The 25,329-nt window shown below is 47.6% G+C and overlaps 1 protein-coding gene across 1 annotated transcript in view; it reads right to left on the reverse strand.

The window, feature by feature from the left end:
* Positions 1 to 991: 991 nt before the first annotated feature.
* TRMT11 (tRNA methyltransferase 11) overlaps positions 992 to 25,329 on the reverse strand; it is a 392,197-nt gene continuing 367,859 nt past the window's right edge. Inside the window, exon 13 of the mRNA XM_078648927.1 lies at positions 992 to 1,570. Coding sequence (XP_078505053.1) covers positions 1,439 to 1,570 — 132 coding nt within the window. The 3' untranslated portion in view covers positions 992 to 1,438. The remainder of the gene's footprint in view (positions 1,571 to 25,329) is intronic.

The following is a 25,329-nucleotide window of genomic DNA, read 5'->3' on the forward strand; positions in this document are numbered from 1 at the left end:
CACAGATGATATTGTTCCCATTTCACACATGGGCTGAAAGGTCAGGAATGTAACCTTCAAGGCACTTTGTGACTAAGGACTACTGTCCAAACATTTAAGGTTATTACGTTTGGCCCATGTAACATTAAAAATGAAAGTCTTCAGAGCTGGGGACATCTCAGTTGAAATGCTGAGTTGGTTAGGGTTGACTACGTTAGAAATTTGAACAGGGGCAGCTTTCACCTTATTTTCAACCTACCTGGTATTTAGTTTCGCCAGGAATGGCGGGGTGAGGGTTAACTACCCTCACCCCTAATTTCGAGACCATCATTGGTTCGCTACTAGCCAATGACATTGTAAAATTTTTCCAGCCATCACTAAATACCAACAGAATGCCCAGGCCCTGGGGGAATTGCTTGTTTTCCTTGTTTATTGGTGATATGGGAGTGGGATCCCCTATTTTGTTTTCGTTTTATATACATATAATGTGCTCTTTTCACTCTACTGCTAATTTAAAAGTTTAAAAAAAATGCAACTTAGCCTTCAAGGTTCCAATCTGACTAGAAGGTGTTGTGCACCACTGGGTGCACGTTTCATCGTTTCTAACCTCATAAAAGGATACGGTATTTTCTGTACATAACTCTGTAGCAAGTGGCTTGCCCAGAAGTCAGGATTCAGGAATGTTAAGGGAAATTCAAAGTACAGATGAATTTCAGATGCAGACTGGTTTTGTGGATCTAATAACCTCTCCACAAACCTTTTCCAGACCGACAGGCTTTGCACATTTATCCCAGGGCAAACCAAAGGGTCAATTGTGCATGTAATTCAGTTGTAAGGACTCAAGACAAACTAGCCTGGTTTAACGCGTATCACTTGCAAACCCAAATAAATGAACGCCATTTACCAAATGGCTTAGTCGCCATTACAAGTGTCCTAACATTTCAGAATTCTTACCGCTTAAAAAAGCAAGCAAGGCTACTTCAGTTATGAAAGTAAGCAGCAGACACCGCAATTAAACACCTAAGTAAAACTCAAAAGATTTATTTACAATGAAATAGTTTATAAAACAAAAGAGTAAAAAACAAGCTGCCCTGGTAAGCAAGTTTTTTTTTGGTCCAGCTATTAAGATTCGAAAAGTGTGGCAAATCGTTCACCAGATGCTATCTCAATATAGTAAATGTTATCACATTGGCCTGCGAGACCAAGAAAAAAAGAATACAGCTAAATGTGATAATATGCTATTAGAAATGGGATGAAATCGCAATTCCTCTCCTTCCCTGGTGTATAATGTCTGTTTGGAAGCTCGGATGTATTCTTTTGATTAGGAACAGTTTCTATAGGTTTAGTGGTGGCTTTGGCGGTTCTTCCTCTGGGGGTAAACAATTTCCGTCTGCAGTATTCAGTTCAATGGCGAATCAGTGTCTTTAGAGAATTTATGAAATTCCACTTAATCATTTGCTTAGGTGTGGTTTTCTCTCTCTTCTTTCGCAATCCTCTTAGTTACACCACTGAAATACTTCTCCCGGAATGAGTTGTGACCTTTATATTGCTGGTATTGGTAATCCGTGAGGTGGGCATGCTGGTCTTCATCCTGCATGTAATATAAACAAAAATATATTACAATCTCAATATTAAAGCATTTTGTAAGAAAAGAAACCATCAATAACTGCTGTGTTATTTGTTACATAAAACAAACGTAAGTTAAACATAACTGCTTGGGTTCCTTTTTTTTTAACAAAAACACAAAACAGCACCTATCAGTGACACTATTATGCTTAAAGTTTAAACGCTTCAGTAACAGTGCACCCTATGTTTATTATCTTTGTCACAGGAAGGTCACACAGAAGAAATATTGAATGAGGAGGAAGAACAGCCTGGAGCGATGGGGCGGAGAGTATACGCACTCAGCCCAAAAATGTACAACAGGCGTTTCATTTATACATTGCTATTTTACATTATATGGTTAGTTAACACAAATTCTTAACCTAGTAGGAGCTGGAGTACCTGTTGTACATAAATTACCCAAAACACACAAATGCAACTTCAATTAAGAGAAGCTTTGCCTTTGCAATAGATTCACCTTAAACAGCCAACCTCGCATTCCATTCTGTTTTTAAGAATGAAAACAATCAATCACGGATTTGTAAAGCGCATTCCTCACCCATTAGGGTCTCAAGTCACTGGGGGGTGGGAGAGGGCAGCTCCGTTGGGGTCATTCGAAGAGTCAGGTTTTGAGATCCTTTCTGAATTGGTGCAATGTCGGGCTTCACCGAAAGTGAAGGGGGAGATCGTTCCAGGTCTTGGCTGTGAGGTAGGAGAAGGACCTTTCACCTGCTCTGGAACTGCAGAAATGTGGGACGGTGGCTAGGTAGAGGTCGGCTGAACGGAGGTTTTTCTCGGGGGCATGAAAAGAGATGTGTTCGTTGAGGTATTGGGGCCCGGGGTTGTGGGTGGGCTTGTAGGCTTGCGTGAGAAGCTAGAAAGTAATTCTGTTTTTCAACGGGGAGCCAGTGGAGGTCACGGAAGTGTTGGGGGATGTGGTTGTGCCATGGGATATCGAGGATTAGTCTAGCTGTGGCGTTCTAGACGGTCTGGAGTTTGCGGAGGAGTTTTTGGTCGATTCCACAGTAGAGGGTGTTGCCGTAGTCCAGTCAGCTGGCAACGAGTGCGTGGGTGACTGTTTTCCTGGAGTGGAGGGGGGACCCTCTTGAATGTCTTGCGTAGTATGCAGAGGGGGTTGAAGCATGCGGAGGAGACGGCGTTGATCTGTCGATTCATGTTAAGTGATGAGTCTAGTATGATGCTGAGGTCGTGTGCGTGGTCCATCGGGGTGGGTGAGTTTCTGAGGGCGGGGGGCCACCAGGTGTCGTGCCATACGGAGGGGGTGGAGCCTAGGATGAGGACTTTTGTTTTCTCTGAGCTGAGTTTCAGGCAGCTGCTCCTCATCCAGGTTGGAATGGCTTTCATCCCTTCCTGGAAATTGTGTCTGGGGATGTTCAGTTCTTTGGTGAGTGAGAGGATGAGCTGGGTGTCATCGGCGTATAAGACCATATTGAGCCTATGGTTTCTGACAATGGTTGCGAGGGGGGGCCCATGTAGACGTTGTAGAGGGTGGATCTCAGGAAGGATCCTTGGGGTTATCCGCATCTGATCTCTGTTGGTTCTGAGAGGAACGGTGGGAGTCTTATAATTTGTGTTCTGCCTGTGAGGAGTGATCGTAGTCAATCTAGGGTCTTTCCTTGGATGCTGGCATTGTGAAGTCTGGTGGGTAGTGTGTAGAGGGAGATGGTGTTGGCGGCTGCTGATAGGTCCGGGAGGATGAGGGTTGCCGTTTTGCCGTGGATGAGGAGGGCACTGAAGTCGTTTGTGAGGAGGGTGGTCAAGGTGCTGTGGTTGGAGCAGAATCCGGATTTTAGAGGTGTCAGGATGTTGTTGGTTTCGATGAAGTGTGCTAGCTGGGTGTTGATGGCCTATTCTATGACCTTGGCTGATGGTTTGGCGTAGCTTGAGTGCGATGGCAGTGGTGGCCCTGTGAAAGCTGTGTGGCGGGCAGGGCTCAGAAGGTGCGATGGCAGCGGACGCTCTTCAAGGTCTTTAGGGAGTCTTTGGTCGTGAGTGTGGTCCAGGTAAGAAGGGTCGGTTGGGTGGCATCGCTGGGGTGGGCGTTGAGGCAGTGCAGAGGTCTTGGTCACTGAAGTTGTCATAGAGCGTCTTGATCCTGAAGTGAAAGAAGGAGCTGAGTCTGTTGCAGAGGTCTTGAGAGGGAGGGACCTCAGTTGTTTCGTTGTTGGGTTTGGCAAATTCCTGTATGATGGCGAAGGGTTCCTTGGGGTTTCGGGCGTTGGAGAGGATTTTGTCATGGAGGAAGTTTTTCTTTGTGGATTTGATGAGTTGGTGGTGTGCTGTGGTGGCTGTTTTGTAGGCGAACTGTGCCTCCGGAGTTTTGCTGTTTTTCCATGCATTGTCCAGTCGTCGGCAGGAGCACTTGGATTCTTGGAGTGCCATGCTGAGCCAGTTAGCTTTCTTGCTGTGTCGTCTCATGGAGTTCTGTATGGGGGCAAGTGTATTGGCGCAGTTGCTGATCTATTGGTGGAGGTTGCTTGCCGCTGTGTTGGTGTCTGTCGTAGTTGAGGGCGGAGGGGAGGTGTTCTTCGGAGACTTTGTTCCAGATTCTGTGTGGGAGGCGGTGCGCTTGCTCGTGTGCGGCGGGTTTAGTAAAGGAGAAATGGATGCAGTGGTGGTCGGTCCAGAGCAGTTCCGTTGTGTTTCCGAAGATGTTGATTCTTCCTGCGAAGATGGGGTTGAGTGTGTGTCCTGCTGTGTGAGTGGGGGCGGAGAGAAGCTGCTTCAGCCCTAGGATGGTGAGGTTCTCTAAAGGGCGGTGGTGTTGGGGTCGCTGTGGCTGTCCAGGTGGAGTTAGGTCTCCAAAAAGTATGCAGTCTGTGGAGGCGAGGGTATGGGGTGAAAGGGGTGCGCTGGCCTTCTGGCCTGTAGGCGAATATTCCGTGGAGCGTCGCTCTGGGGTTGGGTTGGATCTGGAAGGGGTGGTGCTCCATGGGGGGAGGGCGAGGTGTCGCCCGAGTCAGTGGTTATCAAATGGAGGGAGCTTTTGTGGACGTTGGCAAGGCCTCCTCCTGGGCAGTTGGGGCGGTCTTTTCCCAGGATCTTGTATCTGACGGTATGGCAGTTGCAATGTCGGGGGTGGAGATGGTGTTGGTCTAGGTCTCTGTGATGAAGGCGACGTCGGGCGTGTGAGTTCATCGTAGACCTGTTAATTTCGGGCAGGGCTTGTGTCTCTCGGCATCTGACCAAGCTATATAGATTCACCTAAAATTGTCTCAAACAATGTCCTGAAAGTTACTCAATGTATACCCCTTTCTTGTTGGCAAAAACTAACATTTCATTTTGAGATAAAAACTTTCACTTTTTGCCAACATTTCTAATTTTATAGTACTCCTTGTGACAGCCTCAAAGGTCTGCAGTATAAATCAAAACACTACAAGGGTATCAGCCAGTTCTTTCAATGTACACAGCCAGGTACAAAATAACTGTGAGCTGGCTTACTCTAGAAAACACATACAGAAATTAACAGGAAGCTGAAATGGAATCAATCAATCCTCCCACCACCTGGCCAGCAGCTAAACACACTGATCGAGAATGCAGAGGAAGTATGTTTCTGCATTCCAAATGGCCCAAAGACAGGGTTTACTTATACTGCCAGAGAACAAAACCTCAGGTCATAAAATTATCAATTGTTTACAGAGGGGAGTGAGTAAACCCCAAAAGTGTATTAAAATAAATATACACTTACATGTAAAAGACCACACAACTGGAGGCAGTGATTACTGGAGGCTGACTGCAACAATGAGTGCCTTTTGCCACTGATGTACTGGGGCTTTGCTTTACCACTGTACCAGCAACTGAGAGGAGTACACTCTTTGAGCACTTGACCCTCACGGCAGCAAAGTGGAACAGTCCAAGACTTTCTCAGGGAGGTTGTATGGGGTAGAGACTCAGATGTTGAGGCATACCAGTGCATACTGACCCTCACTCCTGCTGACTCTAGCCCAGTAATGCACAGCATTGTACCTCCAGTCCTGAAGAGGAGGGGCCATGTGGGTACAGTTCAGTTAAGGTGCTGCAGGAAAGGAAATCTTCGTTGTTGGAACTTCCTCAGGCTCTGCCACAAATTCACCACCCAAACAAGTAAAGTGACCACCATTCATCTCAACTGTGACCCTAGTTGAGGGTCTGCAATTGGAAATTACTGATCGTGTTTGCATGTTTTCCTTGTAGCAGGCTGTCACAGGTGCTTCATCTGATGAAAGTGCCAAAAGAAGTTCCACTTCCACAGTGCAGAGCCATCAGAGGCGATTCTTTGTAAGTCTAGCTTCTGTCGGCCTAATTCTTCACCTCATGGTAGCTCTCTGATTAAGGGACAGAGACAGCCTGGGAATTCACAAGCGAGCACAAATTCTGTGAGCAAGTCACTTGACTGTGGGCCACGCTGCCGAAGAACCATGGTCACACGGACTCGCAACACAGCCTAGCAGTGCAGATCCTTCCCTGTGTTACAGTCGTCCATTGGTCCTTTCCTCCTCCACGCTCTTTGAAGCCCTCCTTCCTCTTGACACCGTTTCCTTCATTTAGGGATACCTCCATTTCTCCCCTCTCATCAGTCATTCAGCTTCTTCCTTCAAGGTGGATGCAAAGCAGCTCGGTCTAGCATGATGCAGAACTTCAAGGTTCCAATTTCCATAATTGGTAAGGGGAGTATGCAATCAATGACCCCAAATATAATGCTCAATGCTCTGTGCTCTGTCTCTATCTCCACTGCTATAGGAACCTTGCACTGGTTGAATAGAAATTAAGGGACAAAGGCTTGAGGCCTCTGCCCATAGTATATCAAGTTTGTTGACAGAGTTTGTGTATTCCATAGATCTAGCGCAAGACCCAGTTTTAGCACTTCCTGTGGAATGTGCATCTCTCTCAGACTGGAAAAGCCAGAGCATTTATTCTCCGATGTCAGCAGTAAGGAGGGGGTGGGTCTGGGAACTTCCTGACAGGGTAACCCAAACAGAAAGCACAAAAGAGGAAGAGATCACCCCATTTAACTACCTCTCAAACCTAGTGGTAACACTTCTGGTGGAGAATGAAGCACAGAGGAGGGAGCAAGAGCTGTATCTACACTTCATTGCGGTCCTCTGCCTCACATCCTCCACACCCTTCAGTTTGGTACAGTTCAAAAGACTCATGGAAGGTTTTAGCGAAGCCCTACAATTCATAGGATCTCTCCAAACTCCATTTTAGGTAAAAGCATCCACAGAAGATCGGAAATACTACAAGAGCCACTCATGGCATGTATGCTCTCCCCTCTCATAAGGTCACACACATACATAGGTTCATAAAAATGCATACAACATTCATCTCCCATATGGATGCTGTGAAGCAGACAGCTTTGGGGGACAGGAAGAGAACTTAAAATGATGAGGCCGGTAGCCCAACTCTACTTGTGCATGCTTACACAAATAATTATGCCACCACAGTCAGAACTCCACAGTCTGCTGAGCTGACAGTAATCATAATTGCAATAGGTTGTGCAGATGGTAGGCCCCTCTAGAGCAGGGATTCAAGCTCATCACATTCGGTGGCACATTGGGCCCTCAAAGCATGCGTGTTACTGTTGTGTGTTGAGCTAAAAAATCAAACACAACCAGAAAAACATCATGGTTATCTCAAGGTAGGGTCTCTAGATCCTTGCAGAGGACCTTTACAATGCCAAGAGAAGCCTTCCCCCAAAAGATTTGAATGCCTGGGATGTAGTCCACCATTGGAGAAGCCTGATCATTGGATTAGGAAAACTAGGAAAATGTACATCTGACTTCTTCTGCGGTAACCCTGACTTAAGCTCCACAGTAAAGTCTAACCCCGCCAAACCAAACAACGATTGCAGTAGCTTGGAATTATCTCCCTTCATAGCCAACCGCCACTAGAGGAATACATGTCAGTTAAGCTGTAAGAAATTATATGCCAAGGAAAAATCTACAAAACAAACCACGCTTACAATTGCAGACAGTTGGCTAACAGCCAATTACAAGAATTTGACTACTTGCTACATAAAATGAGACAGAAGCAACAAAACAGTTTGTTGAAGCTCATTAGCTGCTTTACTGAATATCCAAGAGTTCTTGCTATAACTTCTCTACAGTCATCACAGGGATGACAATTGCTCATACACCCCCATTAAACAATGTGCCAGTACATCAAAGCATGTAATAGAGCTACTGCCCTACTTTCCTATATAGCAAACTTCCATATCTTCCATCACACACTTTAACAATACTTTAAGAAAATATCTATTAGAGCTTCTTCTAAAGCTTCAACACCTTTAATAACCTGCACAGCAGCAAAAGAGTAAGATTGGGCTATACTATTGTGCTCTAGCCTCTTGAAAGCACATCAGTTCTCCAGAGCAATGTTTCCCAAACTGTGGGTCACGAGCAACTGGTGGGTCAGGAGCCAATATTTGGTGAGTCTGGAAAGACTGAGCAATCAATAAAGATGCTTTAAAGAACAGGTTACTTACCTTCGGTAACTGTATATCTGTAAGACACAGTTAGTTATAGATTCCTTGCCATAGAATCTCCCCCAGGTGTCAGACTGGATCTGGAAAGTTTTTCGTCAACACTACCCCTGCGCATCGGAAGGTGGTGTTGATCGACTCCGCATTCGTCGTTGGCATCGTGGTCGCTGGGATGATGTTGCGGTAGCTACATAGACGACGCCTTTGTGCGCGGACGTCAGTTCGATACACAACTTTCCATGACAGAAGCACAGAGCCATACAAGACACTGACCACTGGTGCACAAAACTAGGGCCCTGAAAGGATGTCCTTAACCCTACAAGTCAGTTCGCAGAACGGGGAGGATGGGTGGGGCGGTAAGGAATCTACAACTAACCTATGTTTCTTACAGATATATTGTTACCGAAGGTAAGTACCTTGTTCATCTGAAAGAAACAGTGAGTTTTAGATTCTTTACCTTAGAATAGATACCCCAGCAATACCAACCCCAGAGGTGGGTCTGCGAACCAAGTTCACACCCGAAAGTCCTGAAAAACAGAACGGCCAAAGAAGCTGTCTCTCCGGACTTGGCTGTCCAGGCAGTAGTGTTTCGTAAACGTGTGCAGCAATGCCCACGTAGCTGCCTGACAGATGTTATTTAGGGGGACTCCTCATCCAAAGCAGTAGTAGCTGCTCACCCTGGTGGAATGGGCGCAGCCCCACTTGAGGCTCTTTCTTAGCCAAAGAATAGCAGGCTTTAATGAACAGAACGACCCACCTGTAGATGGTCCGTTTGTGCACGGCCCAACCTTTCTTAGCACCCATGTAACCAGCAAAGAGCTGGTCATCCACCCTGAATTGTTTGGTGTGATTCAAGTAGTAAGAAAGCGCACGTTTTGGATCCAGACGGTGGACCCTCTTTTCCTCTTTCGAAGGATGCAAAAGCAGAAAGAAAATGGGCAGAGTGATGGTTTGGCCAATGTGGAAAGAAGTAACCACCTTGGGAAGAAAGGAAAGTCTAGTTCTTAGGACGACCTTGTACGGATGGACTGCCAGAAAGGGAGGCTTAGAAGACAGAGCTTGCAGTTCACTCACCCTGCGTGCAGAGGTGATGGCCACCAGAAAGGCAGTTTTCAAAGTGAGAAGTCTGAGAGGACTGTTAAGCAGTGGCTCAAAGGGAGCGCACATAAGGTATGTCAGAACCAACTTCAAATCCCACTGGGGCATTACGAAGGGAACAGGAGGAAAAAGATGAGTAATGCCCTTAAGAAATCTATTTACAACAGGGGACTTGAAAAGAGAAGGCTGATCAGGTAGCCTGAGAAAGGCTGAAATGGCCGAGAGGTAGCCCTTAAGAGTGCCCAGAGCAGAGCCCAGCTGGGCGAAAGAAAGGAGGAACAGAAGACCCTCAGAAAGAAGGGCAGAAAGGGGATCCACAGCCTTTGCTATGCACCATGCCACAAATGTATTCCATCAGCAGGCGTATACGGTCTTAGTGGAGGGACGCCTGGCTGCCAAGATTACATCACAGACTTCGGGAGGTAGGTCAAATGACATCAACTACCGCCGCTCAATCTCCACGCAAGGAGCTGGAGGCTGGGCAGATGCGCGTGGAGGACCGTCCCCTGCTGTTGCGACAGAAGATTCTCCCAAAGAGGCAGTCGCATCAGAGGATCGAGGCCATGTTGAACAGCTCAGGATACCAGACTCTTCTTACCCAATTCAGAGCCACAAGACTGGCTTGGGCACGGTTGCGTTTGATCTTCTTCAGCACTCTGGGCAGAAGTGGTATAGGAGGAAAGGCGTATAGTAGACCACAACTCCACTTGTGACGAAAAGCGTTGTCTAGCAAGTGCCCCTTGGAAATTCCAATTTGCAGAATTGCGCGTTCTCTTCGGTGGCGAATAGATCTAACCACGGCTCTCTCAACTGCTGAAAGAGACCTTGCACCACCTCAGAGTAAAGATGCCATTCGTGATCCATCGTGCACCTGCGGCTGAGTTAGTCCGCCCTGGCGTTCAGTGAACCTGCCAGGTGTTGAACCACCAAAGCTATGCCCTGATGTTCCGGCCATGTCCAGAGGTGGAGGGCCTCTTGAGCAAAAGGATCAACGACACCTCCCCACTCTGTTTGTTGCAGTACCACATGGCGGTGTTGTTGTCTGTGAACACCTGCACTACTCTTCCCCGGACAGAGGGAAGGAATGCCTTCAGTGCAAAATGGATCGCCCAAAGCTCCAGAAGGTTGATGTGGATCTCGGACTCCGCCGGAGAACAGAGGCCTCTGATCTCCGCCTCGCCCATGTGGCCGCCCCATCCCAGAAGGGTTGCGTCTGTCACCACTGTGTGTTCTGGTTGGGGAAGGGAGAGGGATCTGCCGTTGACCCAATCCTGGTTCGTGAGCCACCACTGCAATGTTGTGCAGTGCCCTCTGAGATCTGGACGCAATCGGACAGATTCCCCTGATGCTGCGCCCACTGGAACATCAGGCCCCACTGCAGAACCCGCATATGCCATCTGGCATGATCGACCAGCAGGATGCAGGAGCCCATGAGGCCTAGCAGCCTCAGGGTCATTCTGACTGAAACCCGGGTTAGGGGCTGAAAGATCGGAATAATAGCCCGAATATCCTGGACTCGCTCTTTGGGAGGATAAACCCGAAACTGTGTAGATTCCAGAACCGCTCTGATGAAGAGGAGCTTCTGAGAGGGGTCAGTTGTGACTTCGGCACGTTGATGGAGAACCCCAGAGAATGCAGGAGGTCGGCCGTAGTCCGGATGGGGAGACGACAGCCTAGGACGAGCCCGCCTTCAACAGCCAGTCGTCAAAATAGGGGAAGACTGGAACCCCTGATCGGCACAGATTAGCTGCGACCACCGCCTTCACTTTCAAGAACACCCGAGGGGTGCTGGTAAGGTCAAAGGGGAGCATGGTAAACTGAAAGTGCTCGTGGCCGACTGTGAACAGCAGGTAACGCCGGTGGGCTGGCAGGATGTGAAAGTAATCGTCCTGCAAGTCCAACGTTACCATCTAGTCTCCAGGGTTGTGGGCAGACAAGACCTGAGCGAGCATCAACATTTTGAGCTTCTCTTTCCGGAGGAAGCAGTTGACGTCCCTGAGATCCAAGATAGGACACAGGCCTTTGTCCTTCTTGGGTACCAGAAAGTAGTGGGAATAGCAACCACAACCAACTTCTTGGGCAGGAATGCGCTCAATGGGACCCTTGGCCAAGAGTGCCGGAACCTCCTGTTGGAGAAAGGCCAGGAGATCCTTCGACTTGCGATGGTACTGAGGTGGCATGGAGAGAGGGGTAGGCTCAAAGGGGAGGGAGTAGCCCTTTGGACTATTTGCAAAACCCACCAGTCTGACATGATGGTGCGCTAGTGGGAGAGGTGATGGCAGATCCTGCTGCCCAATGGTGTTTGGTGGCCCTGAAAAGTCGGACTAGGAGGGTTTGGAGACTGCTGCAGAGGGGGCTGTTCTGGACTGACCCGCTCGCTGGCCCCCAAAACCACGGCGGTGGTTCCCACATCCCCGGCCGTGATGGGGCAGAACAGCCTGCGCCGGCCTGTGGCTCTCGGCGGGGCGTAGTGGGACACCCCTGCCGTGATGGGGAGAACAGCCTGCGCCGGCCTGTGGCTCTCGGCGGGGCGTAGTGGGACACCCCTTCCGTAGCTACGAAAGGGGCGAAAGGCAGACTGCACAGGGCAGGTGGTGGAGAGGTCCAAGGACCTGGGCATAGCTCTAGCGCGTTGTCTGCCTTGTCGCCGAAAAGGCGACGGCCATCAAAGGGCATGTCCATAAGTGTGAATTGGACATCCCCATAGAAACCAGTTGAACGCAACCAGGCGTAGCCCTGAAGGGCTACTGACGTGGTAATCATTCTGCCAAGTGCGTTGGCGATATCCAGCCCACAGCGGATGGTAAACTTCACTGCGTCTCTCCCTTCAGCAACCGCTCGAGAGAGCACGGCCCGGGCCTCCTACTGGCACTGAGGCAGCACGAGCGCTACTGTGTCCCACACGGCATGGGTATAATGGCCCAATAAACGTGCAGTGTTTACCGACCGCAGTCCCAAGCTGGAGGAAGAAAACATCTTCCCAAGATGATCCAGCTTTTTGGATTCCCTTTCCGGGGGTGCAGTAGGCAATGCGCCCTTGGACATAGAGGCTTGGACTACCAAGCTCTCAGGGGTGGGGTGTTGGGAAAGGAAAGTGGGGTCGCCAGGGGCCGGGTGGTGGTGTCGGCCAATCATCCTGTCCACAGGAGCCTCTGTGTTGGGCCTGGACCAAGTGCCCAAAAGATGTCTGTTAGGGCTTCATTAAACAGCAGCAGGGGTTCCGAAGAGCTTGCTGCGGGTTGAAGAAGCTCTGTCAGGAGGTTAGTCCTGATTACCACCATAGGTAGCTCGAGGTGGAGAGCCTCGGCCACCCTAAGCAACACCACTGCATATAATGCTCCCTCCCCCGTAGCCATGGTAGGAGGAGAGAACATGCCAAAGTCTGGTGAGGTATCCAAACCACTGGCATCCCCCAGTTCCTCTCTCCATTCTTGCTCATACTCCATCTGGACTGTCAAATGGTCTCCATTCCTCTCCCAGTCCTCCTCACCCTCTTCTGGCTGCCAATCTGGTCTCAAAGAGCCAGGGTGGAGCAGGGGCCCAAAAGTACCCGTCGGCGCTGGTTCCGGCATCGGTCGATGCGGCTATGACTCCGTGTCTACCTCGAGGTGGAGGCCGGGATCGGCATCAGCTGGGGACACAGCAGACGCCGGTGGCGGACGTGGTGCCATTGAGATCGACACCGAGGGAGGCGTAACGAGGTCGACCGGCGCCGATCCTCATCCAGGCCTGGATACAAGGGGACCCTGCGGCACCGAAGCAGCCGACGTCGAAGGCCCAAGGCCTCCAGCCGAGTCTGCGGGGCCCGAAGGCATGTCGGCGGAGTCGGGCTGCCAAAGATGGCATGCATCGCTTCGTAGAGGGGTCACACCGAGTCCCGGGAAGGGAGGGAAATCCGGAGTCGACCCAGCGGGCTCCGCATGCGGAGCTGCAGGAGGGGCACCACCTGCATCCCTTATCGCCTTGGCCTAAGGAAGGGGAGAAGTCGAGATTCCCTTTCCGGGGGTGCAGTAGGCAATGCGCCCTTGGACATAGAGGCTTGGACTACCAAGCTCTCAGGGGTGGGGTGTTGGGAAAGGAAAGTGGGGTCGCCAGGGGCCGGGTGGTGGCTTCGGCCAATCGTCCTGTCCACAGGAGCCTCTGTGTTGGGCCTCCTCAACACAGAGGCTCGGTCCTTAATGCTCAGAAATCGATGCTTCTTCGACTTCTTTTTGTGCTTCGACTTACCTCACCACGAGTGCGAAGACTTCGGCGAAGAGTGGTGTTGGCTCCGTGACCGGTCCCTCGACCTCCTCCGCGACCGGGACCTCGAGCGGTGCGAAGCAGACTGCCGGGCCTGGAGTAGCTTTCGGGACCACTCCCCCAAAGGCTTCGGGCCATGGTCCGGCAGTCTGAGAACGACTCGGGTTCGTGGTCGCACTCCATACAGTAGAGGCACACGCAGTGCAGATCTGTGACCGACATGAGACGGTAACAGGAACTGCAAACCTTAAAGCCGGGCATCCCTCGTGCACCAGGAGTCAAAGGACTCTAACAACAACAAAGTCGACAAAAGTCGAGAAAAAAGTTCAGTCAAAAATGTACTGGGCGTACCGCTCTCTCCAGATCTGCGCTTGCGAGGGCGGCGTCTATGTAGCTACTGCAACGTCATCCCGGCGACCACAATGCCGACAACTAACGAGGAGTCGACCTACCCCACCTTCTGACGTGCAGGGGTACTGCTGACGAAAAACTTTCCGGATCCAGTCTGATGCAAGTGGGAGATTCTAAGGTAAGGAATCTATAACTAACTGTTTCTTTCAGATTTATGTGTTTATCCTGTCACATGTAGTGCGCTTCAATGGCACTAGGCAACAGAGGTCAAATGTCAGTGTATGTCTTCTGACAAGCTGCTGCTTATTCATTTAACATGGGATCGGCATTTACTTTTCTTTTTCGACTGCATTGTGAGAGGAGTTTTAAAGTGAATTATATGACAATCTTAGGATGTCGGTTTTTTGCAACACATAAAATGTAAATAAAAGTTAATGAAATGTATGCATTCAACAGTTAGGAAAGCAAAAATGAAGTACACTGTTTTGTAATTCTGAAGTTAATGTAAATGTTAATGTTAGTTGCATTTGTAAAGCGCTGCTGTTACCAAAAAAGGTGTCCTGGCGCTAGGGTGAGGTGCCTACTGACGGACGCTAGGAGAGTGATTTGTATACTAAATTGAGCCGAATTGGTAAAAAGTCATGTTTTTAAGGCCTTTCTGAAGGCCATCAAGTTGGTCAGATGTCTTAGATGCGAGGGGAGGGAGTTCCAGGCTATGGCTGCATTAGCGACAAAGCTTCTGCCGCCCCAATTGGCTTTCTTCGTCCGGGGTGTAACAACCAATTTGGCATCCGAAGAACGGAGAGTTCTTTTACGTGAGTACCATTGGAAGTGTTGTTTTAGGAATTTAGGGCCTATTGCATGCAATGCTTTGAAGACCAGACACAAGGCCTTGAATTTGGTGCGCTTCCTCATCGGTAGCCAGTGTAACCCTCTAATTACACCTGTAATTGATGCATATTTAGGCGTTCCTGAAAGAAGTCTGGCGGCTGCATTCTGCAGAATCTGTAACTTATTCATTAGGCCTTCTTGTAGCTTGAGGTAAAGACTGTTACAGTAGTCTAGTTTAGACATCACTAAAGCATTTACAACCGTTTGTTGTGCTTCTTTAGGAATAAGTGGCATAATTTTTTTGCCGGCTCTAAGGGTGAACGAGGTAGAGGATGACACTGAGTTCACCTGGTCCTTGAAACTGAGAGTGTCGTCTATCGAAATACCCAGGTTTTTCACCTTCCTGGTCGGGACTGGTAGTTGTCCTAGTGAGTTCGGCCAGCAGTTGGGTGTCCAGAAAGCTGGATTGTTCCCGAATAACACAACTTCGGTCTTACTGGAGTTTAACTTCAGGCAGTTTTGTGCCATCCTGTTTCCTGTAGCGTACATACAGTCAGGAAATTTGGCCGCGGTATCTTGGGGTCTTTCTGGTTGAATGGTTACTACCATTTGGGTATCGTCAACGTAAGATGTTAAATTAAAACCATAGGATTCAATGAGGGGTGCAAGAGAGGACACAAACGTTAAAGAGTGTCGGGCTCAATGAAGACCCCTGCGAGACTCCACATGGTAGTGAAAAGGCATCTGCCTCACATTTGTTTAGTTTGACAGTTTGGGATTTTTAAAGTTTTAGGGCATTGTCCTTAATTCCTATCTCATCTAAACGGTCCACCAATACTGCATGGTGGACAGTATCAAATGCCACTGATAGGTCCAACATGATCAGGGCAGCCCTGCCTCCTTGATCTAGCGTAGCTCTGATTTCTTCCGTGGACTTAATAAGCGCCGTTTCAGTGCTATGGCCTTCTCTAAATCCATATTGGGTGGAGTCAAGGGCCTGAGTGTGATTGAGAAACTGGTTACGTTGCTTATTCATGTCTTTCTCTATTAATTTAGCTGGGAGGGGAAGTCTAGATATGGGCCTGAAGTTGTTTGGATCATTCGAGTCCAAATTAGTTTTTTTTAGCAGCGGCAGAATGGAGGCCTGTTTCCATTCTCTAGGAAAGTATCCTTCCTTATACATAAGGTTAAACATGGAGGTGAGTTTGCACGCCACCGTGTGACCAGCTAGTTTTAATATTTCTATCGGACAAGGGTCATAGGGGGACCCTGATTTAGTTTTAACCAGAAGATTGTAAGTGTCCTCTTCGGAGAGAGGGCGGAAACTGGTAAGATCGAGATTAGACTTTCTATTTGAGGCTGTGCTAGTGCAGGAGACCGGGTCGGCTATCATTCCCTTAGGTGAATCAGAAAATGTTGAGAAAATGTGTTGGAAACAGAGATTTGAATAGGATAAAAACAATTAGCACCACTTTAATTGGTGAAGCGCAAATGATAAATATTCACAGAAACCCAATTCCCACACATTATCAAATGATTGCTGTATGCCATATAATTTAACTAGTAAAACTGTATGTCTGTGCAAAGTTAACGGCCATTTCAATGGAAAATGTGCTTTCAGTAAATGAAAATGTGCAACCAAAAGATGCTTTAGTTACATTTAAAAATCACCAACTCTCATGTTCATTTAAGATAGGTGGGTCACAACAGTTTGTCATTCTGAAAAGAGTGGTTCCAAAACATTTAGGAATCACTGCTCGACTTTTCATTGACAGACTGTGGTATGCATGTTGCTTCTGTGAATTGATAAGCATGGACCCAGGAGCTTCAACACACCACCAGTTTGGAGAAAAAGCTCTAGAAAAGTTTGTTTGAGATGGTGGCACCCTGGTAGGGGATTCTAGCTTTTCACAGAGATATAGCAGGAGCCGACACCATAGCTCTATATGGAAACATGAATAGGCTTGTTGGTCTGGACTGCTCTCAGCCATTGCCTACTCCTCTGCTCCTTAGGAATCTCTTTGCTCCAAGCTGGAAGAATGGCTGAGATTCAAACAATCAGTAACGTGCTATGATCTGCAGGACACAATTCTAATTCCTTCAAGTGCAAACTCAGTTTTCCATTGGTCTGAAGTTGGTAAACTGAGCAATATTACACGGAGTAATAGAAACACTTGCTGTATACAGCACTTCTGAAGGCAACCTTGTGATACCAAGTGCTATCAAGGATGGTTCAAGGTTGAATGTGTGGTGTACAAATAATATTGTATTGCTATAAAAAAACATTATTATAGCATAAATTTTAAAACACTATAACATTTAGTTTGCCTCCTTCCATTTCATCCATCGAGCTCCTAACCCCACCAACTTTGGTTTTTCAACCTCTGTTGGTGGAGCCGCACCAACAGCCCCATGGGCAAATTGATGTTCATGCACGTAAAGGTCATATTTTTCTCACTCAGTGTCATTTCACTTTTTATATAGACAATGTCCCTTCACAGATAATAATAACCTTACTAGGGCGGGTTCTCTGTAGTTTGAGCCATGCTTTATATAACAACATAGTGTCTACCTTTGTGCATATACAATCATCTGAAAAGATTAGTTTTGTGTCACTGGGTAGCAAGCTATTTGCTAAAACATGGAAGACAAATTATTGTGCGTTCATAAATGGAATTGTAATGTCTTGGCCTCTGGAAACCACTTCCATAGAGACTGGCGTTAGACCAAAAAGGCCACTGTATTTAACAAGAGGTAAATACTGGCACTTTATTTAGCGAATGCAGTCCTGCAGTTTTCCTTAACAACCTAGAGCAATGTGAAACTGAAATGTAACAGCACCAAGGGCCACGCTGCACAGCACAAACATCTGTTTTTGGGTATATATATCCAAACAAATCTATGGTTCCCATACACTAAGCAAGTACCTGAATAGAATGAATGAAATGAATGAATGAATGAAAAATATTTATAGAGCGCACGATGGCCAAACGGCTTCCTGGCGCTGGGAGCTCTGAAGAACCGAACAGACAGGGCCAGGAGGTTTAGCAGGGGTAGGCCAGGGCAAACAGAAAAGTTTTCAGCGCTTTACGGAAATGAGAAAAAATAGGGATCAAACGCATAGAAAGAGGAAGGGAGTTCCAGAACCGGGGGGCAAGAACAGAGAAACGGGTTCCACCAGTGCGAGATTTGTGAAAGCGGGGAACAGTGAGGAGGGCAGAAGATGATGAACGGAGAGTGCGGGCAGGGGTGTGACGGGAAATCAAAGAATTAATGAAAGCCGGTGCAGAGTGATCAAGGGCCCGGTAAACAAGGCACCCTAGTTTAAACAGAGATCTCTGCAAGATGGGCAACCAGTGAAGGGATTTAAGGACGGGAGTGATGTGATGGGTTTTGGGCAAATGAAAGATGAGACGGGCGGCCTGGTTCTGGATAGCTTGTAAGCGGCGGGTTTCATAGGCAGGGATGCCAGCGAACAAGCTATTGCCATAATCAAGGCGGGAAGTGATAAGGGCGGAAATAATAATTTTAAGGGAGTCGAGAGAAAAAAAACGAGAGATTTTCCGGATCATTCGGAGGGAAAGAAAACAGGAGGACACCACGGCACTGACCTGGCCATGCATGGACAGGTCCTGTCTGACCTTGATGCCCAGAGTTTTAACAGAGGGAACGGGGGTGGGAGGGGGGCCAAGGATGGGAGGCCAGAAAGCAGGGGACCAGGGACTGGATGAGCCGCCAATCAAGACAAGCTCAGTCTTATCTGGGTTGAGCTTGAGGTGATTGGCGCTCATCCACCCAGAGATAAAGACCATGGTGGAGTGAAAAAAGGATAGAGAGTGAGAAGTAGAGGAAAGATCAAAGACGAGCTGGAGGTCGTCAGCGTAATTATACACAGAGACCCCCAGCTCAAGAAGAGAAGAGATAAGAGGGTGAATATAGAGGTTAAAGAGAAGGGGAGAGAGAGAGGAACCTTGGGGGACCCCACAGGGCACCGGGAGGGGAGAAGCAGAGAAGCCGGGAAGGTGAACGGCTTGAGAACGCCCTGTCAGGAAAGAGGTGATCCAGGAGAAGGCAGAACCTCGTATGCCCGCTGCGCTGACACGGTCATTCTAACTTTTCTCTTTCTTATGAGTGTAATAATGTACATGTGCAGTGGGTTTAGTGTGTTAATGCCAACAAATGGATAATTAGCCAAGCTGGGGAAATTCCATTTTCACACCACTATAGTGTATTCCCTTGGCATGTAATTTCTCCCACTCGAGAAGATCCAAGGCACACGTTATTATCTATCGCTGCCTAGTTAAGTAAGTGCAGTGCTTTAGGGCTGTACATACTCTTGTTGTGCTTGCAGCATACATTTTGTTTAGCTTGTAAGCTCCTGTCACAAGTTACTTGAAGATGGAAGTCTTCATTTTACACAGGGAAGTCTCCTCCACTAGGACGGAGAAGCTAGGCCCGATGCTTTCTCGCAGTGCGAGAAGAAGAAACACAAAATGGTAATAACTATAATTTTATGTGAAGCAGAAACATAAAATGGAATGGAATGGAATATACACTTATATTGCGCATGGTTACCCGTAGGCATCCTAGCGCATTAGGATAACTAGAACGCCAAACCACTCAAGGGAAAAGGAAGGTCTTCAGCTGTTTCCTGAATTGTAAATAGTTGGATTCAAAACGAATTGATTCAGGGAGTTGATTCCAGAGTTTTGCTGCGTGAAGCGCAAATCTGCGTCCGCCAGAGCGGGCCCGGCGAAACCTCGGAACTGTCAGCAACATTTTGTGATTGGATCTAAGAGTCCGTAATACCGGAAGGCGTTGAAACATCGGGAGAAGAAGCGATGGACCATTACCGGTAAGAGATTTATGTACGGTACACATAGATTTAAACACAATTCTTTGTTGCACAGGAAGCCAGTGTAGCTGACGAAGTGCTGGCTTAGCAGAGTCGCGTCTCGCAACCTTTAAAAGTAGATGGGCCGCGCAGTTCTCGACCAGCTGTAGGATCTTGATAGTCCCCTATGGAGCGCCCAGATAAATCGCATTAGAATAGTCAAGTCACGATAGAATAAGGGCTTGTACCAAAAGGCGTCTAGCATCAAACGGGAGAAGAGGGAGGATCTTCCTCAGCGTTCTGATCAAACCATAACATGTGGCCGCCACCTTGCGAGCCCGTACCAGAAAGCTTAGACTAGGATCGATACACACACCCAGACTCTTGATCTGGCTCTTCGGCAAAGGGCTAGGGCTCAGCACTGTTGGCCAACTAAGATCAAGATTAGTGGGAGGGGCGTGACCCAGTAGCATGACTTCCGTCTTTTAGGAAAGAGGCATCCATCTACTCAGCTATGTTAACCAGGCAGGATTTAAGATTGTTATTATTCTGGTCCAACTGGCTAAGAGACACTACCAGCTGGGTGTCATCCGCGTAGGTTACCAGTTGGACCCCCCAGGGAAGTACAATGTCTGCCAGGGGCCGCATATAGATGTTGAACATGGTGGGACTCAACGCGGATCCCTGGGGGACACCATACTACAACCCTGTCTGCTTCGAGTACACCTCACTCTCACAGACCACAAATGATCTGTGAGCTAGAAATGACCGAAGCCACTCCAGAGCAGTCCCCGATACTCCCACCGACATCAGTCTTTGTATCAAAATACGGTGATTTACCGTATCGAAGGCTGTGCTGAGGTCTAACAGGATGATCGCAGCGCAGCCTCCGGTGTCCACAATTTTCCTGGCGTCTTCCACCACTGCCAGGAGGGCCGTCTCGGTGCCCTGTTTACTTCTGAATCCTGTCTGAGTGGGATGTAAGGCTATGTCGCCAACGTAGTGTTCACGTGTCTTTCCGCTAATTTGCTAATGCCAGGGAGAAGGGAAATAGGCCGATAATTTGCCCATTCCCCTGGATCCAAGTTAGGTTTTTTTAACAATGCTCTGACACGTACCTGTTTCCATAAAGGGGGAACCTGTCCAGCTGCCAAGTAAGTATTGATAACATGCTGGATGACTGGTGCAATAGTCTCCGATACTAACTTAAGTACGGAGGGAGGCGCCACATCGGCTGGGGATCCAGATTTAAGGTTCTCCAGAAGACACTATGAGTCAGATAGAGAAAGAAGAGGGAACACCTCAAGCTTAGGATATGAGGGGACGCAAGGGGGTTGCAGATCAGTGTCCGAATGAGGAAATTGCGAATAGATGTTAGTAACTTTAGAGAGAAAGAAATTAGCAATTTCATCAAAACGCTATTGGGCGTTCGAGACATCAGGGGGAGGGTCAGGAGGAGTGGTGAGGGATTTAAAAATTTTAAATATTTCCCTAGGAGCATTGGCGGCCGACATAATCTTTCCCTGGTAGTACTTAGATTGAGCATCTTTAATTCCAGCTTTATACTGTCTAAGTGCTAATCTATACTTGTCCTTGCTTGATGTAGAGAAGTTTTTCCTCCATTTTCGTTCGGCCTGCTTACAAGTTTGTTTAAGCCTCCTAAGTCCAAGCGTATACCATGGCTTCTTATTAGTACCTGCTCGCAGGTCAAAATTCCTCTTTGGTAAAACAAGGTCTAAGGAGGCTTCCAACCAAATATTAAAATCATCATTTGCTTCAATAGGGTTGGTGGCGAGGGCAGGGATGGAATTATTAAGGTGGATTACCCACTCTTCCACCACAAGTTTAGACCAAATCCGGCCCGACTTAGTGGATTTTGTAGAGGATTGAGGGGCAATCACAGGGGTCCACACAAAGGAAAGAAGTAAGTGATCTGACCAGGGTACTGCAATCTTCTCCTTCAGGATAAGATCATCTAAGTTAGTGAACAGAGGATCGAGTAAGTGGCCAGCTTTATGGGTAAGGCCAGGTACAATGAGGTTAAACTGAAAAGCTTCCATTCCTGCGACCAATTTTCGAGAGGAGGGTAAATTTAAATAATCTAGGTGAAGGTTAAAGTCACCAAGTATTGAGAAGTTAGGGGAGCTACTGGCAAGGTTTATGGCAGTGCCTACCAGATCATTACAAAAGGCGGAAAAAGCCCCCAGGGGGCGATAGAACAGAATACCACAAAAAGTACAGGTGGGCGTGAAGGAAATGGCAAAAGTACAGTTTCTGCAGTCTGACAGGGACCCTTCATGACTCTGCAGCTGTAGAATTTTTTGAATATAATAGCAATACCACCTCCCCGCCCAGAATCTCGATCCTGTTTAATCAGAGTATAATCAGGAGGAAGGGCCAGGACCACATCCGAGCCTGAGGCTGAGTTTGTCCATGTCTCCGTGAGAAAAAGGACATCCGGCTCCCTGTCCTCAAGCAACATGTAGATTTCATTCGAGTGCTTAGGCAGAGAGCGACAGTTCAAATACAGCATGGAGAAGGGGACACTCTCTTTGATGTCTATGTGAGGAATTTTACAGGGGATGAATGTGAAATCACAATAAGGGCAATGGGGGCAATAGTTGTCATCATCATCCAGGGGAATAGTATGCAGACAACTGTGCGGCAGGTTATCCCGAATCATCAATAGTTCATCCCTACTAAAATATGTTAATTCTGGGGGATCACGGGCAGGGGTTCCTGCCCCTTGACCCGTACTGGCACGGACAGGCGCAGACGGGCTTGCCTCTGGCGAGCCTCCCGCGCGCCGTCGCTGTGCGTCGGCATTTCCTGCTCTAAATATAGTGGGGTGATAGTCCGTCCCAACCACTAGAGCGCCTCTCCACCTATGGCGGCCACTGATGGAAAGGCCTGCCTCACTCAGCCAAGATGGAACGGCCAGGTGAAGGGAGTGAGTGTTCCGCTCAAGCGGCGGGTGCCAATAATGATTTTAAAGTGCGGGTAAGTGGGGATGTTAACAATGCGGTATACACACATCGGCGATAATAACAATTTAAAAAGAATGGCAGTTCGTATCAATTACGACTATTACAGATGACCGGCAGTAGCTAGCGTTCTTCGCGCTCCCCAGGAGTAGTAATCACTTCTAGTATCCTTGAAGACGCGCAAGCATTTCCTGCTCTAAATACAGTCAGCTGATAGCCCGTCCCAACCACTAGAGCGCCTCCCCACCTATGGCGGCCACTGATGGAAAGGCCTGCCTCACTCAGCCAAGATGGAATGGCCGGGTGAAGGGAGTGAGTGTTCCGCTCAAGCGGTGGGTGCCAATAATGAATGTAAAGTGCGGGTAAGTGGGGATGTTAAAAATGCGGTATACACACAGCGGCGATTATAACAATTTAAAAAGAATGGCAGTTCGTATCAATTACGACTATTACAGATGACAGGCAGTAGCTAGCATTCTTCGCGCTCCCCAGAAGTAGTAATCACTTCTAGTATCCTTGGTAATAACTATCATTTTATGGTTCTGCAGCTCGCACTGCAAGAAAGCAGATGGGTTTGGTTGCGAGTGGGCAGGGCTGATCTGCAAGCAGGGCTAGGCAGGGGAGGACTGGTGTGCCCACGTCTGAGTGCGCATGACTGGTTTGGTCGGCCCTGGCTGGGCGGCGTCCCGAATAAGCACAACACTGCTTGCAGCACTGTGATTGGCTTAGGGGTGGGACTGGGAGCCCGGCTGCCTGCTTCCTGTTCCTTCCGGAAGCAGGAGAAGAGCAGAGACATCACTGGAGCAAGCCGGCAGGAAGGTAAGCATAATTGTTTTTTATTATTAAATTAAACCCCACCCTTTTTTACATGTGCCTCTGAGGCCAAAACCCCTTTTAAGTGTAACATGCCTTTAAGACGGCAACTTGCCATTCCAATGCTCATCAACTCATACACTGTGGAGGCAGACTGACGTCTCAAATATTGTATTACATGTGGTTCAGAATGGGACAGCTGTCACGGGACACAGCTTTCTGTCAAGAGACTTACTTCATTGGAGATAAAAAGCAGTTACTGATAAGAGCGTGTTCAAGGAATAGCTCAGGTACTTATTCTGAGCTCATTCTATTGTGACTACCCAAAAACACTCACCGTCACCTTTTGTTGCGGACTATTGTTAACAACACCATTTCTTCTACACAAATATGTTGGTTTCATTTTCTCACGCTTTAAGTTTGTGGTTACGTTTATGCCTGTCTCTAAGTACAGGAAACATTTGAAATGCCCCCATTATACAGCTTTGAGGATCTATTTTCATGTTCCTTGACACTGGGTACGTTTATACTGAGAGGATATTTCTTATTCCTAGCAGTTGTGGATTTTGCTGGCTGTTCAGAAGGTACTGAAAGGTGCGTGTCAAGCGAATCCTTTTGGGGCTTACTCCGTCTGACTGTGTGATTTTGAATGATCCTCAGATGGTACTCAGGACATTCACACTGGTGTTGTATCTATAGCAATCAAGTTCCCTTGAGCACTGTCTTTTTATGTGAGGGCTAAGGAAATTCTTATAAAATGCACACTACACCCAGTTTCCCAGCTGAAAAGGTGTCACTTCCAAATACCATATCCACTTTACTACAGTTCTCATGCACTACTGTACTCCAACTGCAAATCAAGTTACTCCCCTTATGCACTTTACTTTCCAACTGCAGCAAGGGTGTACAGTCAAGATTTTTTTACAGCAAGTCGCAGGGGGCTTTGAACTCAGATTCTGTGTCATCTGAAGATGGGACCAGTTACTGCACCAGCTGCAACTAATCTCTTCTGACAATGTTATTGAAGGGAAAACTATCAATGCTGTATGATGCAGCACCCTAGGTAGGATAATGGGTGCGCCATACCGCAAGGGACTGTATCATGAAAATGAGACTTTACCAGGTGAGATTTCTGGTTGGCTGGACCCTTAAGGGCTATAGGGTATCACCTGAACCCACCAGTTCACCAACTGGAACTGGGATTCTGGATCAGCAAAGGCTCAATCTGTTCAGAATTAGGGCATTTGTCCTGAGCCAAAGAAGAAGACATAAGGCAGAGAAAAAAAAACCTGTGCTCCTCTTGCTACAAAAGATGCACAAAGCCTCCCACAAAGCCAAGAATGGTGTTCATGGACTGAAAAGCAATCTCATCACGCTCAAAGTCTTTCCATGTCAACACATGTGCCAATGTACTGCTTCTTGCATACTGCCTTAAACATGTCTAGGGCTCCTTGGTTATGTCAGGTAAGAAACATTTCTTTACAATTCAAAACATTTGTGATATCAATGTATCTTCGATTTACATGGAACACATAGGAAGAACAATTTTTTGGTGTTATCAAAAATCTTTTTACTTTTCTTTTTATCAAAACAATGCACATTATCAAAACTACAAATGAGTGTGGTCTAATTATGTTTCCAGTATCGCTAGTCCAAACAAAAGAATTGCTTAATGATTCAAGGGCAACGAGATCTAAAGATGATTGGACAGATGTATCCGTCTATGTTTGCCCCTAACAAACGCAAAAGTAAGAACATGTCATGGCGGGTCTGCTTTGGGACAGGGGTAATGGTATTGCCCACGTGAAACACTGCTTGAGGTGAAGCCCAAGGAAAATCAAAACAACAAGATTGTGTGTGTAACCACATATAATACCAGAAGCCACAAGATCAAGAAAATCATTAAAAAGTATTGGAATTTGGTGGCAACAGAAATTGGGGCAACTGAAGATCCATTATTCGCCTTCAAGCGTGGAAATAACATCAAGGACTTCGTAGTGAGTGCCTTTTTAGAGACCCCAAGACCACCTGATACAAGGACGCAACTGAGCATCCCTCCATTGACTGGTCTTCAAAAATGTGGACATTGTAAAGCCTGCCATCTGACTATTGAA

The sequence above is a fragment of the Lissotriton helveticus genome, chromosome 6 (assembly GCF_964261635.1).
Source record: "Lissotriton helveticus chromosome 6, aLisHel1.1, whole genome shotgun sequence".
NCBI lineage: Eukaryota > Metazoa > Chordata > Amphibia > Caudata > Salamandridae > Lissotriton > Lissotriton helveticus.